The sequence below is a fragment of the Ipomoea triloba genome, chromosome 9 (genome assembly GCF_003576645.1).
Source record: "Ipomoea triloba cultivar NCNSP0323 chromosome 9, ASM357664v1".
NCBI lineage: Eukaryota > Viridiplantae > Streptophyta > Magnoliopsida > Solanales > Convolvulaceae > Ipomoea > Ipomoea triloba.
Genome location: NC_044924.1, coordinates 21443281 through 21463068, shown reverse-complemented (window position 1 = coordinate 21463068; position 19788 = coordinate 21443281). Strand labels below are relative to the sequence as shown.

Genomic DNA, 19788 nt, shown 5'->3' with positions numbered 1-19788 from the left:
TTATTTCCATCACCCAACCGTTCTTCTTCCTTAGCTGGAGCCCACAACAATTTTGGTATCAAAGCTTTGGTGTCAAATCTTTACATGAACATGTTACAATCATTCCAAATTTCAGTTTCTACACATGCAACGTAAGTTATATTCTGTTGAGTATTTACTAAAATTTTGAGCTTGTTCTAAGTGTCATATACGAACTTCATTTGTATATTCTGCTACATGATCTTGTTCACGTCGTTCTACTTGATTTTATCCATATAATTTTTGCATTAATTAGTAACTACACCCCAAACAAGCATAGTTTCTGTAGAAATTTTCAGTTTGCCATGCCCAGTTAGAGAAAAAAAATTCAAAAAAATACTTCTGGGTGTCCTTTTACCTTGAAAATTTTTGTGGACATAGCCAACTTATCATTCTAACTGACCAAAAAAATTTGAGGCAAAATATTATTCTCAGAAACACAGAAAAATCTATGAATCCACCCTACTGAATGAAAATTTTTTGCGTATTTTTTGCTACACTCTATATTGTTTTATGATTGATATCACCTTGATTTGCTGCTAGTTTTGTTATTAAAAAAAAAAAGAAAGTCAAGGAAAGAATATTGAAAACACAAAAAAAAAAAAAAACAAAAACAAAAACAAAAAAGGTGAAAAGCAGCATTTGGAATTCCTTGTCTCATATTGGTCATTTGTTTCTCCCAAATATTACCCTTCCAGTGAGTTTAGTCATTTTGGGTTGAGTTTCTTGACTTAGTCTTAAACTCTGAAAGAACTCCATAGGACAAGACTTGCTTTTACTACTTGAGTGAATTTTAATTGTGAGATCATTAGAGTGCTTTATTATACACGAGTGGTAAGATTACTAGTGATCACCCCATTAAAAGAGTGCAAGTGAGGGAGTGAAGTGAGGTCCAATTCTCATACTTGGGGGGGTTAGGAAAATGTCGGGTCCTAGTGAGAATGATGAGCAAGAATTAAGTCTTGACATGCGCCTTATGATGAGAGCCATGAAGGGACAATTTGCTAAAATGACAAATGCGATTGAGGGGTTGAATGGTCGAATAGAAAGAATGGAGGGAGATAGGAGACCGAATCATCAAAATGAAGGTCAAAATGAGAGGGAAAATGAGAGGGTGAATGTGAGAGTTAATGAGAGAAGAGATGAAGGCAATACAAGTGAGGAAGATAGGGGAGAAGAATATGATAGGAGAAGAAGGAGAGATAATAGAGGATATAGGAGGGATAGAGATGAGGAAGATGATGACATTAGGAACATTAACGCACCTATTCCTAACTTTATGGGTAAGAGAAATCCTGATGTTTATTTAGAATGGGAGAGGAAGGTAGACAGAATTTTTGATTGCCATAACTACTCTGAAAGGAAAAAACTTAAGATGGTGATACTAGAATTTAGTGATTTTGCTACTCTTTGGTGGGATAAAGAGGTGTTGGATAGGAGAAGGAGTGGGGATAGAGAGGTAAGGAGTTGGAGAGAAATGAAGGTGTTGATGAGAAAGAAATGGGTCCCTGCTTCATACCAACGAGAATTACATCAACAGCTACAAGAACTTGTACAAGGTAGAATGTCTGTAGCTGAGTATGACCATGAGGAGCAGAAACTCTTGGCAAAGCTTGGAATTGCAGAAGATCCTGAAACTACTATTTCTAGGTTTATCAAGGGGTTGAATTGGGACATCCAAGATGAAATTGAAATGTGTGACTATTTGGATTATGAAGAGGTGGTTCAAAAAGCCATCCAAGTAGAAAAGAAACTTAAGAAAAAAAAAACTAAGGGCTCAGAACTGGAGGTCAAGTAAAGAAGTGAAAGGGGACTTCAAGCCCAAAGGAGAAGCGAGCAAGTCTATTAACAAGGGCAAGGACAAAGTTGATGTTGCTACCAACCGTACGAGAAACACCAAATGTTTTAAATGCCAAGATAGAGGCCACATAGCTAAAGATTGTCCTAACAAAAGAAATGTTATTTTGCTTGATTCAGGGGAATTTGAGACTAATCTAGAATCTGAGGAGGAATCTAGAGCTCCTAGTGGAAGTGAAGATGAAATTCTAAGCCCCGCTGAAGGAGATATGTTGATGGTGAGAAGATTGTTAAACTTGCAAGCTAAAGGTGAAGAAGAGCAAAACATATTTCACACTAGATGTCACATTCATAACAAAGTGTGTAAGCTTATAATTGACGGGGGCAGTTGTACTAATGTAGCTAGTACTGAGCTAGTTACAAAGCTAAGATTGAATACAATTGAGCACCCTATGCCATACTCTCTACAATGGCTAAACAAAAATGGAGAAATCAAGGTTGACAAACAGGTGTTAGTTCCGCTCTCCATTGGAAGGTATACCGATGAGATTTTATGTGATGTAGTTCCCATGCAGGCTGCACATGTGCTCTTGGGGAGGCCTTGGCAATTTGATAAGAAGACCATCCATGAAGGTTTTAGTAATAGATATTCATTTGTACATGAAGGAAAGAAAGTAACTCTTGTACCTTTGACTCCTAGTCAAATTCATGATGATGAGAAAAAAACAAAAGAAAACGAGGAAAAAGAAAAAAATTAAAAAAATTAAAAAAATGGAAAAAATGAAAAAAATGAAAAGAAAGAAAGTGAGCAAAAGAAAGAGAGAAGGAAAAAAACAAACATATTCTGCAAAAGAAAAGAAATTGAGAGAGTTATTGATGCCGGACAATCTATATTTCTTATGCTTTGCAAAGGGTCTATACCTCAACTAGATAACCTTGAGCATTTGCCCAAGGCTATTTCATCTTTGATGCAGGTTTTTGAAGATGTATTTCCAAAAGAGATTCCAGGTGGCTTACTTTTTGAAGATGTATTTCCAAAAGAGATTCCAGGTGGCTTACCTCCTATGAGAGGAATAGAAAAAGAGATTCCAGGTGGCTTACCTCCTATGAGAGGAATAGAGCACCAAATAGAAGGTGGCTTACCTCCTATGAGAGGAATAGAGCACCAAATAGAGTTAATACCTGGGGCTCCTATTCCAAATAGACATGCTTACAGATGCAACCCCGAAGAAACTAAAGAAATTCAAAAACAAGTGGATGAGTTGATGGAAAAAGGACAAATAAGGGAGAGCTTAAGTCCTAGTGTTGTACCAGTATTGCTAGTGCCCAAAAAGGATGGGTCATGGAGGATGTGTGTGGACTGCCGAGCTATAAACAAGATCACGGTAAAGTATCGCTTTGCCATTCCTCGTTTAGATGACATGTTAGACGAGCTACATGGTTCATGCATATTTTCTAAAATTGATTTGAGGTCTAGGTACCATCAAATTAGAATTCGTGAGGGGGATGAATGGAAAACAGCATTCAAGACCAAACAAGGTCTATATGAATGGCTAGTTATGCCATTTGGACTCACTAATGCACCTAGTCAGTTCATGCGTTTGATGAACCATGTGCTTAAAGATTTTATTGGCAAAAGTGTAGTGGTATATTTCGATGATATACTAATATACAGCAAAAGCTTTGAAAAGCATGTTCAACATTTGCATGATGTTTTTTCTGTTTTAAGAACTAATAAATTATACGCAAATTTAAAAAAATGTGAGTTTTGCACCTCATCTGTTCATTTTCTTGGCTTTATTATTAGTGCCAATGGAATTGAAGCAGATAGTGCCAAAGTCCAAGCTATTAGTGAATGGCCAACACCAATGACAGTTAGTGAGGTGCGTAGCTTTCATGGCTTAGCAAGTTTTTATCGCCGATTTGTGAAAGATTTTAGCACCATTGCTGCACCACTACCAGAGGTGATTAAAAAAAATGTTGGTTTTGAATGAGGTGAAAAACAAGAGCTAGCTTTTAAAATACTGAAAGAAAAATTAAGCTCTGCACCTGTTCTTGCCTTGCCTAATTTTGAGGCAACTTTTGAATTGGATTGTGATGCGTGGGGAGTTAGAATTGGAGCTGTCCTAATGCAAGGTGGCAAGCCTATTGCATATTTCAGTGAAAAACTGAACGGGGCCGCTCTTAATTACCCGACATATGACAAAGAGTTCTTTGCTCTTTTTAGAGCTTTGGAACACTGGGAACATTACTTAAGGCCTAAAGAGTTTGTAATCCATACTGACCATGAATCTTTGAAGTATCTTAAAGGTCAAAGCAAACTCAATAGGCGCCATGCTAAATGGGTTGAATACATTGAATCTTTTCCATATGTTATTCAATACAAGCATGGTAAAGATAACGTGGTGGCTGATGCTTTGTCTCGTAGATATTCTTTGTTGACAACTATGCATGCTAGATTTTTAGGATTTCAGCATTTAAAGGAGTTTTATGCTACTGATTCTGATTTTCAGGGATTATATGGGGAATGTCAAAAGGGAGCTCATGGGAAATTTTATGTGCATGATGGTTTTTTGTTTAAAGAAAATGGGAAATTTTATGTGCATGATGGTTTTTTGTTTAAAGAAAATAGATTGTGTATTCCTTGTTGTTGTTTTTTGTTTAAAGAAAATAGATTGTGTATTCCTTGTTGTTCTTTTTTGTTTAAAGAAAATAGATTGTGTATTCCTTGTTGTTCTATGCGATTTAAAGAAAATAGATTGTGTATTCCTTGTTGTTCTATGCGAAAACTTCTAATTAAAGAAGCCCATGGGGGAAGTTTGATGGGTCATTATGGCATTCATAAAACTTTGGATATTTTGCATGAACACTTCTTTTGGCCAAAAATGAGAAAGGATGTAAATAAAATGTGTGATAGATGTATTATTTGCAAAAGGGCTAAGTCTACAAGTCAACCGCATGGGTTATATCATCCTTTGCCTGTCGCTGAACATCCTTGGGTTGATTTATCCATGGACTTTGTTTTAGGGCTACCGAGAACCAAAAAAGGCCATGATTCAATTTTTGTGGTTGTTGATAGGTTTTCAAAGATGGCACATTTCATTCCTTGCCATAAATCTGATGATGCTTGCAATGTTGCTACATTATTTTTCAAAGAGATTGTTCGTTTGCATGGGATGCCTAAAACCATTGTTTCTGACAGGGATGTAAAATTTTTGAGCTATTTAACCATTGTTTCTGACAGGGATGTAAAATTTTTGAGCTATTTCTGGAAAACTCTTTACAGGGATGTAAAATTTTTGAGCTATTTCTGGAAAACTCTTTGGGGTAAGCTTGGTACTAAGTTGTTGTTTTCTACTACATGTCACCCGCAAACTGACGCTAAGTTGTTGTTTTCTACTACATGTCACCCGCAAACTGACGGGCAGTTGTTGTTTTCTACTACATGTCACCCGCAAACTGACGGGCAAATGTTGTTTTCTACTACATGTCACCCGCAAACTGACGGGCAAATTGAAGTTGTCAATAGAACTCTAGGAACTTTGCTTCGAGTTTTAATTAAAAAGAATTTGAAAAGTTGGGAAGAATTGCTGCCTATTGCTGAATTTTCCTATAACAGGCACACACACAACACTACAGGTTTTTCCCCTTTTGAGGTGGTTTATGGGTTTAATCCCTTAACTCCACTTGATTTGATGCCATATCCGGTGAACGAGTATCGCAATTTAGATGGAGCTAATAAAGCTGACATGGTAAAGAAAATGCATGAAAAAGTGAGAAAACAAATTGCTAAGAAAAATGAGCAGGTGGCCAAGTATGTGAACAAGGGTAGGAAGGAGGTGATTTTCAATCCAAGGGACTTCGTATGGGTCCATATGCGAAAAGAGCGGTTTCTTTCCCAAAGAAAATCTAAGTTGCTACCCCGTGGCGATGGACCGTTTCGTGCGCTTACTAGGCTCAACAACAATGCTTATACATTAGAATTGCCAAGTGGGTATGGGATTAGTTTTACCTTTAATGTTGCGGATTTATCTCCTTGTCCTGCTAGCGAAATTGATTCGTGGACGAATCTTTCTAAGGGGGGAGGAGATGTTGAGGACAACTATGAGGATGACAAAGAAAATAGTCCTTTGATCTTGGAGGACTATGAGGATGACAAAGAAAATAGTCCTTTGATCTTGGAGGGTCATGAGGATGACAAAGAAAATAGTCCTTTGATCTTGGAGGGTCTAATGACGAGAGCAAAGGCGCAGATATTTCATGAAGCTATGAGTGGCCTTATTAAAGGAATATGTCAAGCTAATCAAAAATATGTAGATGGAGTTGAGTTGAAGGTGGTCCATCTGATTCACACAATTTGAAGAATAAAATCGAGTGGGGGTTTATACCTTATAAATCAACACTTGGAGTTTTTTTTCATGCAAATAAAAGTTTGAAATTATTTTGGTCCGAATTTATGTTAATCAATTTGTAAAGTCCAAATTAAGCTTATAAATCCTAAATTCAATTAGAATTTAGTTTTTATAAACTTATTTGACTTGGTTATCCTATTCTTGTGGCTAGTTACATCTTTTTGCTAGTTTAGCATTAGAATAGCACTTTTTGAACTTAAATGCCCTGATGTAGGGACTAGCTAAAGTGTATAAATAGCGCTGCTTTTGTTTGTGTTAGACAGACAATTTTGATAGTAGTAAATTCAAGAATATTGCTTTGGCAATTTCTTCTCCTTGAGTTCTTGAGGAGTATTTTGACTTATCTTGGGACTTTCCCTCTTAAGTGGCGTCTAACTCTTATCTCCATCCTTGGAGTAGCGAGACTTTGCACCACCACACTCCGACCTTTATTTCCATCACCCAACCGTTCTTTTTCCTTAGATGGAGCCCACAACATAACCTGTTTGCAGGTAAAGTGTCAATGAGGAGAATGGTAATAAAGGTTTTGTTTAAATATACCTGTTTTGCAAACCTTTATTTAATTTTGGGTGACCCATGGATCCCTTACTTAGCCGTCGCGCTAACTACACTTCAATGTGTTTTTATTTAACAGATGTCATCTAGTGTGGGCTCCTGGAGCCCGATGAGCTCAGGGAGCTCATCTGAGTTTACGTTCCCGACTATGGACTATGATGGCTACACACAATTCTTGATAGGCGAAGACCCCTACGTTCCTGGCTACGCTCCTGATCCTCCTGCTCCTCTTTCTCCGCAGTATAGTCCTCCCCCAGCTTATCCATCTACACCCTCTTGCATTCCGGTTCGCAACTGGCAGCCGACTTTTCTGGATAATGCCCAAGCTAGGCATGGGTTTTATCCCATAGAGGTGTTAGAGGGGAGTGCTCCCCTGGAGTTCGTCGTCTGTTATCCCTACCCGTGGGACCCCAGTCTTCCGGAGTATTGGGATGAGTGGTCTATGGTGAACACTCCTTGCTACTTTTTGGATCATCTCACCTGGTTCGCGGGTGAGTGGCACCTAGTATGGGGCACGTACACCGGACCGGTGTACAGCCTCTTAGAGTAGATGGCTGGTTGGGGAGTTTTTGGAAGGACTTGTTTTGTGTAAACATTTTTTTATAGCCATAGTAAACTTATTTGGCTAGTAAGGTTGTAAGTAACTTTAACCTTGGTGTTTTTGGGACCCTAGAGGTCAATCCTGGTATATATATATTCGTAGCTAGTCTAGTTACTTTTGTTTCTTTCTGTTGAAATGAATATATGGTTATGTCAAGTAGAAAGTGTGTGTGTGTGAAGCAGTTTTCTTCTTTAGCCTGTGCATCTAGAGTGGACTCTACCGAGGGTGGACAGGGTTCAGTCTAGATGTGGCGGTAACTACTTCGGATGTACGGTATAGCCGGGCCGGGGTGTTACAAGTTGGTATCAAAGCGGTTGAATCTTTGGAGGTTAGATTGGAGTCTAAGCTGTGAAACCCTTGAACCCTAGTTTCAAGTCAGTCAGTTTCAAGTTAATTAAGTTTCGAGTCAGCTTAGGTTCGTTAAGACCAATCTAAGTCGTTATTACAGCCTAATGAGTATAAGTTTCGGAGCAGAGCTGGAACGGAGACCAGGCAGCGTAAAAGGGGGGTATTTCACTTCTACTTTACAGAATCTCTTGATTCTGGTTGCTAAATACTCTGACTGATACTTGTGCATTCTTATATGTGTTAATCATTTCGTATGATTGCTGTGAGTGAACTTGAGAAGCTGCTATACTAACTGTTTAGTTAACTAACTTCTTAGTAACTTTTATACTTCGGAAGCTAACTCAAAACGATCGTTTAGTGAAAATGCCGTCAAGACGAAATGTACCTGCGGGACGTGACGACGCCACCACGGTAATGGATCGTATGGTATTGGCAATGGAACAGATGGCTGAGTTTATGATGGCTCAGCAGGCCCAGAATCAAAATCAGGGACACCCTCGGGTTGACTTTGCTAAAGCTATAGCAAGTAGACACCCACCGAATTATGCGGGGGAAAATGACCCAGTGGTTTTGGAAGAATGGATACGGACATTTGATAAACTGCTTGACGCAGTAAATTGCCCGACGAATCAACGAGTATCTTCTGCGGTGTATTACTTGACAAAAGCCGCAGATAACTGGTGGGCAACGGCTGGACCCGAACTCCTGCAAAACCCAGACTTTGGCTGGGAGGAATTCAAGGAGGAATTGAGGGGACAATTTTACACGGAACGAATTAAGGGAATCAAGTGCGAAGAATTCTTGCGACTGAAGCAGAAAGGAGAAACTCTTCAGGTCTACTATGACCAGTATGTGGAGCTAATGAGGTTTGCTCAAGACATTGTGCCGGACGAGGCAAGCAAAGCAAGAAGATTTGTGCGAGGATTGGATTGGGACGTGAGAAGGGCAATCGCACCATTCATGTGCTCCACTCTCAAGGAGACATATAATCGGGCATCGGATCAGTACCAAGTGTACCTGGATCAACAGGAAGTTTACGGCAGGAACAAAAGAAGAGCTGATGATAAACAGAGGAGATTCAAGGTGGATGATAGGAAGTCTAACCAAGGGAAATTTCAACCAAAGCAAGGAGAGAAGAGGGGAGGAACAGACCAAGGGAAACAGTCTGCTTGCAGCAGATGTGGAAAGAGCTATCCTGGAGAAAATTGCCAAGGGGTGAGAATAAGGTGCTACAAGTGTGGTCTCTTAGGACACAAATTCTATGAGTGCCAAACCAGGGTAGAAAACCTCTGGAACTCCTCGCAGAATACCAGACAAGGAGGAGGATTCAATGGGAGCAACGACCGGAAACCTGCAGAATCAGAAAACAGGGGAGTTAATTCTCCACAAGGGAACCGGGGAAGACCAGCGAACGCTGCTACAAGTTCGAGCGACAAAGGGAAGTTACCAATGGGAGAAAGCAGCACAGGGAACCAAGGACGAATCTACGTCGTCAACAGCGCTCAGGCTCAGGCTGGCGACGTCGTAACCGGTACATTTCTTATAAACTCAGTGCTTGGTTCAGTATTATTTGATACGGGAGCTACCAATTCCTTTATATCATCTACATTTGCGGATAGATTGAAGTTATGGCCTACTAGTAAGTTAGACTTAAATGTGAGAACTGCCTCGGGGATAGTAGTAGCTTGTAAGGATGGATATGACAACATTTCGATAGAAATTGCGGGATTCAATTGTCCCGGAAATCTTATTCGTTTTGAGTTAGAGGGCATCGATGTGGTACTTGGGATAGACTGGTTGGATATGTATAAGGCTCAAATTGTTTGTAATGAGCGAAAGGTTGTCCTGCGAGGACCGAATGGGAAGAGAATATCCTACCGAGGGATTGAGAAGCAACCCGAGCCCAAGTTGATAACAATGCAGAAGTTGAGGAAGTACGCTCACCAGGGGTGTGAAGTGTACCTCTGCTTGGTGCAGGATGCTGAGATGGAAGAACCTGAGATCAATCAAATCCCAGTAGTGCGTGAATTTCCCGACGTGTTTCCAGAGGATCTCACGGAAATGCCGCCAGAGAGGGAAGTGGAATTCACTTTTGATCTCGCACCGGGAATCGCGCCAATCCCAAAAGCACCTTATCGTATGGCATCGAAAGAGATGGAAGAATTGAAGACTCAATTGGCAGAGTTATTGGAGAAGGGATTCATCAGACCAAGTGTGTCACCTTGGGGCTCACCGGTACTGTTTGTAAAGAAGAAGGATGGGAGTCTGAGACTGTGTATCGATTATAGAGAACTCAATCGGGTCATAGTGAAGAACAGGTACCCATTGCCCAGGATCGACGATCTGTTCGATCAATTGAAGGGAGCTGGAGTATTTTCAAAGATTGATTTACGGTCAGGGTATCACCAAGTGCGAGTCGTGGAGCAGGATATTCCCAAAACAGCATTCCGGACTAGGTATGGGCACTACGAATTTGCCGTCATGCCTTTCGGAGTGACAAATGCACCAGGGACTTTCATGGACTTGATGAACAGGATTTTCCTTCCATATCTAGATAAGTTCATCGTTGTCTTTATAGACGATATCTTGGTTTACTCAAAAACACCAGAGGAACACGAAGAACATCTTAGGATAGTATTGCAAATGCTGAGGGAAAAGAATCTTTTTGCGAAACTATCTAAGTGTGAATTTTGGAGGAAGGAAGTAGCATTTCTTGGTCACATAATCACCAAGGAAGGGATAGCAGTGGACCCAACTAAGATAAAAGCTGTAATGGAATGGGAAGCACCCAAATCGGTCACGGAGGTCCGAAGTTTCTTAGGATTGGCGGGCTATTACCGGAGATTTGTCCAGGATTTCTCGAAGATAGCAAGACCATTGACAAATCTGCTCAAAAAGACTACCAGGTACCGTTGGAGTGAAGAATGTGAGCATGCGTTCCAGGAACTCAAAAAGAAGTTAACAACTGCCCCAGTATTAACCTTACCTATTGGAACGAAAGGCTATGAAACCACATGGAAGGGTAATAGCTTATGCATCTCGTCAATTGAAACCACATGAAGCTAACTACCCAACCCATGATCTGGAACTAGCAGCTGTGGTGTTTGCTCTCAAAATCTGGCGACACTACCTCTATGGAGTTACTTGCAAGATCTTTATGGATCATAAGAGTTTAAAGTACATCTTCACTCAGAGAGATCTCAATTTGAGGCAAAGAAGATGGCTGGAGTTGATCAAGGATTATGATTTGGAAATCCAATACCAAGAAGGCAAAGCAAACAAGGTAGCAGATGCATTGAATCGAAAGTCAAATCATGCTCTTTGGGTATTGCCCGAGCAATTATGCAAGGACTTTCAAAGGCTCAATTTGGAAATAAGAATGGGTAGTCAAGTGGAACAAGAGATGAAACTATATCACCTGTCGGTCACCCCAAACCTATTTGAAGAAATCAAACAAGCACAAGGAGAAGACGATGGGGTGAATAAACTCAAGGAGAAAATGGTTGATGGAAAATGTGGTTCATTTGAATTACACCCAGATGGGAGTATTAGATTTCAAGGCAGATGGGTTATACCTACAGGTTGTAAGAAGATAATGGACCAGCTAATGAAGGAAGGTCACTATACACCATATTCAGTTCACCTTGGAGGAGACAAACTTTACAAAGATCTGAAACAAAACTTTTGGTGGTCAGGCATGAAAAAGGACGTAGCTGAATTTGTGGCCAAGTCCTTAAACTGCCAGAAGGTTAAAGCAGAGAGGAGTAAACCAAAGGGTTTACTACAACCGTTAGAGATTCCTCAGTGGAAGTGGGACTCTATTTCTATGGATTTTGTGGGGGGATTGCCATTAACAAGGTCAGGGAAAGATAAGATATGGGTAATAGTATACAGGTTTACCAAGACAGCAAGGTTCATTGCCATGAAGGAAACTTGGACTATGACTCAATTGGCAAAGGCTTATGTGAACAAGGTGGTTAAGTATCATGGAATACCCAAGGATATCGTTTCTGATAGAGACTCTCGATTCTTGTCACAATTTTGGCAAGCTCTGCAAGCAACTATGGGAACAAAGTTGAAACTTAGTACTACTTTTCACCCTATGACTGATGGGCAGACTAAGAGGACCATACAAACCTTGGAAGATATGTTAAGGGCTTGTGTGTTGCACTTTCAAGGATCGTGGGATGAACATTTGGACCTAATCGAGTTTTCTTACAATAATAGTTATCATGCAAGTATCCAAATGGCACCATATGAAGCTTTATATGGACAGAAGTGTAGAAGCCCTCTGTGTTGGGAAGATTCGGTTAATTCTGTGACATTAGGACCCAAATGTCTTCAAGAAATGACAGAAAAGGTCAAGTTGATTCAAGAAAGGATGAAAGCTGCTCAGGACCGACAAAAGTCTTATGCTGATCAAAGAAGGCAATTATTGGAATTTCAAGAAGGTGATAAGGTATTGCTAAAAATATCTCCTACGAAGGGAGTAATGCGGTTCGGGAATAAAGGAAAATTGAGTCCAAGATATATTGGACCGTATGAAATCCTTGAGAGGATATGAAAGGTAGCATACCGATTAGCACTACCTGCGGTGATGGATCGAGTGCACAATGTATTTCATGTGTCGCAATTAAGGAAGTACGTGTATGATACATCGCATGTACTCCAACCTGAGGAGGTGACTTTGGATGAAAACTTATCATTACTCCAACCTGAGGAGGTGACTTTGGATGAAAACTTATCATATGAACAACCTGAGGAGGTGACTTTGGATGAAAACTTATCATATGAAGAAAAACCAGAGGTGACTTTGGATGAAAACTTATCATATGAAGAAAAACCAATAAGAATCATGGATACTAAGACCCGGGATACCCGCAGAAAGTCCATAAACTTGGTGAAAGTATTATGGTCAAACCATTTGGGGGAAGAAGCCACATGGGAGTTGGAAGATGAAATGAGAACGCGATATCCTACATTGTTTGAGCAAGGTAAAAGAGAACCTTTATCTCTTTCCAAATTGAAGCTTCTATTTCAATAAGTATGGTTAACCTTAGTTTCGGGGAGGAAACTATTCTTAAGGAGGGTAGACTGTAACCCCTCACTAATTCCAATAAGCTGCGATCGTACGTACCGGTCACGAACCGTAAAAATTTTAGGAGCTGGTGTTCGGACCCGATAGTCCTAGGAAATGGATTATTAGACACCATACTATTATTCTTGAATTTCCTATTTAATTAAATTAGCCCATAGCAGCGAAAATTTATTTTGATCGTAACATCGCTAAATTTCGCGGTGTACCGAACCTGGCCCAATTTTAAGTTTCAGTCTGGGATAAATTTTTGGTTTCAAAAATTATTTGATTTAAATTATTTTCTACCGAGAATTCATCTGTTTTAATCCCAATCAGTCTAGCCAAGATATTTTTTCAAGATCCCACCATAAGTGAGTGACACATGTCACCATTAATTACCACATCTTGGTGTGGACTAGTCAACCAAGTGAGATCAAAAATATAAAGCATTTTTTTCCCTTTCTCCTTCACTTGGCCGAATTCACAAGAGGAAAAGAGAGAGAAAAAGCATCATCTTCCTCCATTAAAGCTTCACCTTCTATAGCCAAAGTTTCTTCACAAGTCTCAAGTCTTTCGGTAAAACTTTAATTTTATTCGGTAGAAAGCTTTATTTTCCTTCCTAGACCTTGAATCTAAGCTTAGTTTCTTAATATTTGTTGTTATGATGTTAATTTTTCTCCTAGGGTTTTGAGTGAAAATTGGGGAAAAGGTCCAAGATTTGCTTTCTACGATGTTAGTAAACTTTCTCAAGGTAAGGAATCCCTTAAGTAGGTTAAGGTCACTTGAAATTGGATAATTGATTGTTTGGTTGAAATATGATGAGATCTAGGTGAAAATATTGTGTACATGATGGTATCTATAATATATATGAAATTGTATTTTGCATAATATATAGGTATAAATTGTTGTGTTGATGGGATGTGGTAGTTAATATGCCTAAATATCTAAATTAGAGATGCTAAGTGTATTATATAGTATATGTATGTACGTATAAGTATGGTATATATATATATATAATATATATATATATATATATATACATACGTGTGATGTATGTATATGTTAACTTTATCTAAAGATTTTCTATTACTGAAATATGAACTTTATCTAAAGATTTTCCGCAGCTCAAATTTATACCCAAATCTTTTCATTTTTTGAATTAAAAAAACAGCTTGTTTTATATTAATAGTAAACCAGAATATTAATAATGAAACAGAATAACATAAAATAGAAAATTTAAAGCATGCAAGCTATAGCAATATAGCCTATGCATCAAAATTCGAAAACAATGACAAGCAACTCTAATCTAGATGGAGGTGTGGATTTTAAGGATTTGTTGAGGTGCTGGGCCCTCCCTGAGTTGGAGCTTATGCTGGGATTGAGGAATTCTTCNACCTGAGGAGGTGACTTTGGATGAAAACTTATCATATGAAGAAAAACCAATAAGAATCATGGATACTAAGACCCGGGATACCCGCAGAAAGTCCATAAACTTGGTGAAAGTATTATGGTCAAACCATTTGGGGGAAGAAGCCACATGGGAGTTGGAAGATGAAATGAGAACGCGATATCCTACATTGTTTGAGCAAGGTAAAAGAGAACCTTTATCTCTTTCCAAATTGAAGCTTCTATTTCAATAAGTATGGTTAACCTTAGTTTCGGGGAGGAAACTATTCTTAAGGAGGGTAGACTGTAACCCCTCACTAATTCCAATAAGCTGCGATCGTACGTACCGGTCACGAACCGTAAAAATTTTAGGAGCTGGTGTTCGGACCCGATAGTCCTAGGAAATGGATTATTAGACACCATACTATTATTCTTGAATTTCCTATTTAATTAAATTAGCCCATAGCAGCGAAAATTTATTTTGATCGTAACATCGCTAAATTTCGCGGTGTACCGAACCTGGCCCAATTTTAAGTTTCAGTCTGGGATAAATTTTTGGTTTCAAAAATTATTTGATTTAAATTATTTTCTACCGAGAATTCATCTGTTTTAATCCCAATCAGTCTAGCCAAGATATTTTTTCAAGATCCCACCATAAGTGAGTGACACATGTCACCATTAATTACCACATCTTGGTGTGGACTAGTCAACCAAGTGAGATCAAAAATATAAAGCATTTTTTTCCCTTTCTCCTTCACTTGGCCGAATTCACAAGAGGAAAAGAGAGAGAAAAAGCATCATCTTCCTCCATTAAAGCTTCACCTTCTATAGCCAAAGTTTCTTCACAAGTCTCAAGTCTTTCGGTAAAACTTTAATTTTATTCGGTAGAAAGCTTTATTTTCCTTCCTAGACCTTGAATCTAAGCTTAGTTTCTTAATATTTGTTGTTATGATGTTAATTTTTCTCCTAGGGTTTTGAGTGAAAATTGGGGAAAAGGTCCAAGATTTGCTTTCTACGATGTTAGTAAACTTTCTCAAGGTAAGGAATCCCTTAAGTAGGTTAAGGTCACTTGAAATTGGATAATTGATTGTTTGGTTGAAATATGATGAGATCTAGGTGAAAATATTGTGTACATGATGGTATCTATAATATATATGAAATTGTATTTTGCATAATATATAGGTATAAATTGTTGTGTTGATGGGATGTGGTAGTTAATATGCCTAAATATCTAAATTAGAGATGCTAAGTGTATTATATAGTATATGTATGTACGTATAAGTATGGTATATATATATATATAATATATATATATATATATATATACATACGTGTGATGTATGTATATGTTAACTTTATCTAAAGATTTTCTATTACTGAAATATGAACTTTATCTAAAGATTTTCCGCAGCTCAAATTTATACCCAAATCTTTTCATTTTTTGAATTAAAAAAACAGCTTGTTTTATATTAATAGTAAACCAGAATATTAATAATGAAACAGAATAACATAAAATAGAAAATTTAAAGCATGCAAGCTATAGCAATATAGCCTATGCATCAAAATTCGAAAACAATGACAAGCAACTCTAATCTAGATGGAGGTGTGGATTTTAAGGATTTGTTGAGGTGCTGGGCCCTCCCTGAGTTGGAGCTTATGCTGGGATTGAGGAATTCTTCATAATTGCCTCGACCTTCTTCTCAATTTCAGCCAAATATAGGTTTATAGCCCAACCCAAATCGTTAAGGTCTTCGGAACTGAGAGAAATATTAAGTTGATGTCCTCATAGGGAAATTCCACCAACTTTTTCTTCAACACCCTTTCTTGCTTAAACAATCATCACATTTCTCTTTAGCGTAGCTACAGAGTAACTACATTTTCATACGAAATTCTCCATTTAGTTTCTTTGTAGAAAGCGTGAGGCATTTGGAGTATTCTCTTGACTCCCTCTCTTGACCACTTGGATCATCGAACTCGGATTCAGTGGTCATCACCCGGTCTAACACTGATCCCCTGGACGTAAGGTTCGTTAAAATGATCCCTAGCTGGCCCTACTAGGTCCATAGAAACGACACCTACCCGGACTTTCTAGAATAACTATACTTTAAGTGTGCACACCCCCGCAGGAATTCCTCATCCAAACGAGTTATATAGTACCCGGCGAATAGACTTCGCTCCTTCCGTATGAATGATCATACTATATATAACAACCTTTTTGGACATATTCCACAAAACCAAGTCCCAACTTGAAATCATTCAACACTCTTAACTTTGTCCAAAAGTTTTATTTCTCAAAACATTTTGGTAGTACACTAATTACCATACACCGGGGTAATAAAGTGTAACTATCCCACATTGTTCCATTATCACATCATATATGTACATAATACTTCATATATGTATATAAGCAATCAATATAACACTTCACACATCTAGGCATACTCACATAAAAGTGCACATACTACCCATATACATAGTATAATTTCGACAATACTCATACGTATAGGTATACGTGATTAACATATATATCACATATATATATATATATATATATATATACATAATACAACATTTTATTTTAATTATGCATACATACCCATTAGGTATGTATTTATACCCATATATGCATATATATACGGTTTAACATATACATACATCACACGTGACTTGTATATATATATATATATATATATATATATATATATATATATACCATACTTATACGTACATACATATACTATATAATACACTTAGCATCTCTAATTTAGATATTTAGGCATATTAACTACCGCATCCAATCAACACAACAATTTATACCTATATATTATGCAAAATATAATTTCATATATATTATACATACCATCATGTATACAATATTTCTACCTAGATCTCATCATATTTCAACCAAACAATCAATTATCCAATTTCAAGTGACCTTAACCTACTTAAGGGATTCCTTACCTTGAGAAAGTTTACTAACACCGTAGAAAGCAAATCTTGGACCTTTTCCCCAATTTTCACTCAAAAATCTAGGAGAAAAATTAACACCATAACAACAAATATTAAGAAACTAAGCTTAGATTCAAGGTCTAGGAAGGAAAATAAAGCTTTCTACTGAATAAAATAAAAGTTTTACCGAAAGACTTGAGACTTGTGAAGAAACTTTGGCTATGGAAGGTGAAGCTTTAATGGAGGAAGATGATGCTTTTTCTCTCTCTTTTCCTCTTGTGAATTCGGCCAAGTGAAGGAGAAAGGGAAAAAAAATGCTTTATATTTTTGATCTCACTTGGTTGACTAGTCCACACCAAGATGTGGTAATTAATGGTGACAAGTGTCACTCACTTATGGTGGGATCTTGAAAAAATATCTTCGCTAGACTGATTGGGATTAAAATAGATGAATTCTCGGTAGAAAATAATTTAAATCAAATAATTTTCGAAACCAAAAATTTATCCCAGACTGAAACTTAAAATTGGGCCAGGTTCGGTACACCGCGAAATTTAGCGATGTTACGATCAAAATAAATTTTCGCTGCTATGGGCTAATTTAATTAAATAGGAAATTCAAGAATAATAGTATGGTGTCTAATAATCCATTTCCTAGGACTATCGGGTCCGAACACCAGCTCCTAAAATTTTTACGGTTCGTGACCGGTATCGCAGCTTATTGGAATTAGTGAGGGGTTACAAGAGTAGACAACAGGTAATACAGTTATGAGCAGCACTAGGGTTAGTGTACCAGTGGAAACAGATTTTGACTGTTTATGAAGGGCATTGCATTCGTAATCCCTAGGTTCACTAGCAAGAGCACTGTAGCAAAGGTATGTGCAGTAAAGAGATATAACTGAATCTGAGAATGAGGCAGGGTGGAAAAGAAAGGCTGCGCAGAGGGGGAATGAGGCAGAGGGAGAAGAAAGGGTTTGGGGGGAAATATTAGTTTTTTTAATTAAAAAAAAAAAGAAAATAATAATTTTGCCTTTAGTTCATTCACTCACGGGTAAAATAATCATTGGTGACCGAAATTTTGATCGAAGGATAAAACGTGATAGAAATTTAAAAGTTATGGGACAAAATCTAAAAATTTTAATAGTCAAGGACTAAATGTGGAAATGATAACATACTCGTGGGACCAAAAATAGAAATTTCTCATAAATGGCATATTTGTCACTCAAGTAGTATACTAGATGACACAATTAATAAAAGAATAATTTGTTGGAGCATAAAAAAATACTAAGTAGGCTAACGAGCTAAAGCAAGGCCTTTTTTGTTGTTTACAATATAAAAGATATTCTTAAGTGCATGAGAATAGTTAATATCAAAGTACCCATAAAAATGCCTATTACCTTTACAAAGGTAATAGGTCATTCCTACGAATGTTATTTTCATGATAAAATGATAAAATGACCGAACCAAACAATGAAATAGGTCTATTATAAGAAATGCTATTCCATTTCTGACCTATTCCAGGAACAAAACATATTATTTTTCTAGCAATTTTGGAGGGGCATGGAAAGGATATCATTGCTGCATTAGGGTGGCCTTGGAAGAGGAAAAGCCCCTCAAGAGAAGAATGAAACTCACTAAAGAGGATGGATCTATTGCTTAGCTAGCTGACTTATATGAACTAATGTATATATGTTATGTTAGGTTAAGACCATCTCCAACCGGTGCGCCAAAGCACGAATTTGGAGTGGAAAATGGTGTTGTTGCACTCCAATTAAGGTGCCATTGCACCAAAAGAATGGCGCAGCATGAACAGTGCAGCGCCATATATATTTGGTGCTGCATTGTTCATGCTGCAACATTTTTGCTATTAATCCAGCAACTCCTATATAAGTTGATGGTAGGAGCAGCATATTTATACACACAACGAAATACAAATTTCTCTCTCGAAAATCTGCTTCTACTCCCTTCTTAGCATACTGTGCTCAGCTCTTGTTCTTGTTCGCTGGGTTTCGAAGTTTGAGTGCTCAAACTAGAAATCGAAGCTTGTTTTATCCTGGGAAACCTAGGCTACAACGCTCCTAGCACCGTGGGAGGTAGCAAATAAGGTTTTAAGGATAGTGTAGTAAGTACACGACTCAAGCTTACCCTTGTCAAGAAATTCCTTTCGCATTTTGTGCTTGTTAATTTTTTCTGGAAATATTATTTTCGTAATATTATTTCCTATCATTTTATTAGTTTTTAAATTACCTACAACGTCAGCTATTTGTAAAGAGCCGACGTTGTATGTTTAACTTACAACGTCTGTTAACATTTAGCCTACGTTGTATGTGTACCTTACAACGTCGGTTAAAATTTAGCGGACGTTGTATGTGTACCCTTACAACGTCGGCCAAATCAACGTCGGATTTTAGCCGACGTTAAAAGGTATGTGTCTTATTTATATAATTTTTGTACCTAACACATAGTAGTTATGTTGAGAATTTATGTACATTGTATTGTGAAATTATGTGTCTTCTTTATAATTCGGAATCTTAAGGGTAAACTTTATGTACCTAATATATATAAGTAGTAGACAAAACCACTACAAGAAAAATGAACATATACAACACTAAAAAGACAATAGTTTTTGACAAAAGTGTTGTCTTTTGT

The 19788-nt window shown here is 37.8% G+C and overlaps 2 protein-coding genes across 2 annotated transcripts; both read left to right on the top strand.

Annotated features, from left to right (window-relative positions):
- Positions 1-940: 940 nt before the first annotated feature.
- LOC116029746 lies at positions 941-6176 on the top strand. Its single transcript, XM_031271787.1, is given in 9 exon segments — positions 941-1812; positions 1814-2448; positions 2800-2823; positions 2950-3164; positions 3612-4252; positions 4532-5013; positions 5098-5176; positions 5303-5530; positions 5672-6176. Coding segments are annotated over 9 exon segments (3681 nt in total).
- Positions 6177-6930: 754 nt separating this feature from the next.
- On the top strand, positions 6931-10977 carry LOC116029745. Its single transcript, XM_031271786.1, has 6 exons — positions 6931-7227; positions 8068-9243; positions 9358-9570; positions 9709-9914; positions 10020-10447; positions 10925-10977. Exons 1-6 carry the CDS (start codon positions 6931-6933, stop codon positions 10975-10977), a joined length of 2373 nt encoding a protein of 790 aa, XP_031127646.1.
- Positions 10978-19788: the final 8811 nt, after the last annotated feature.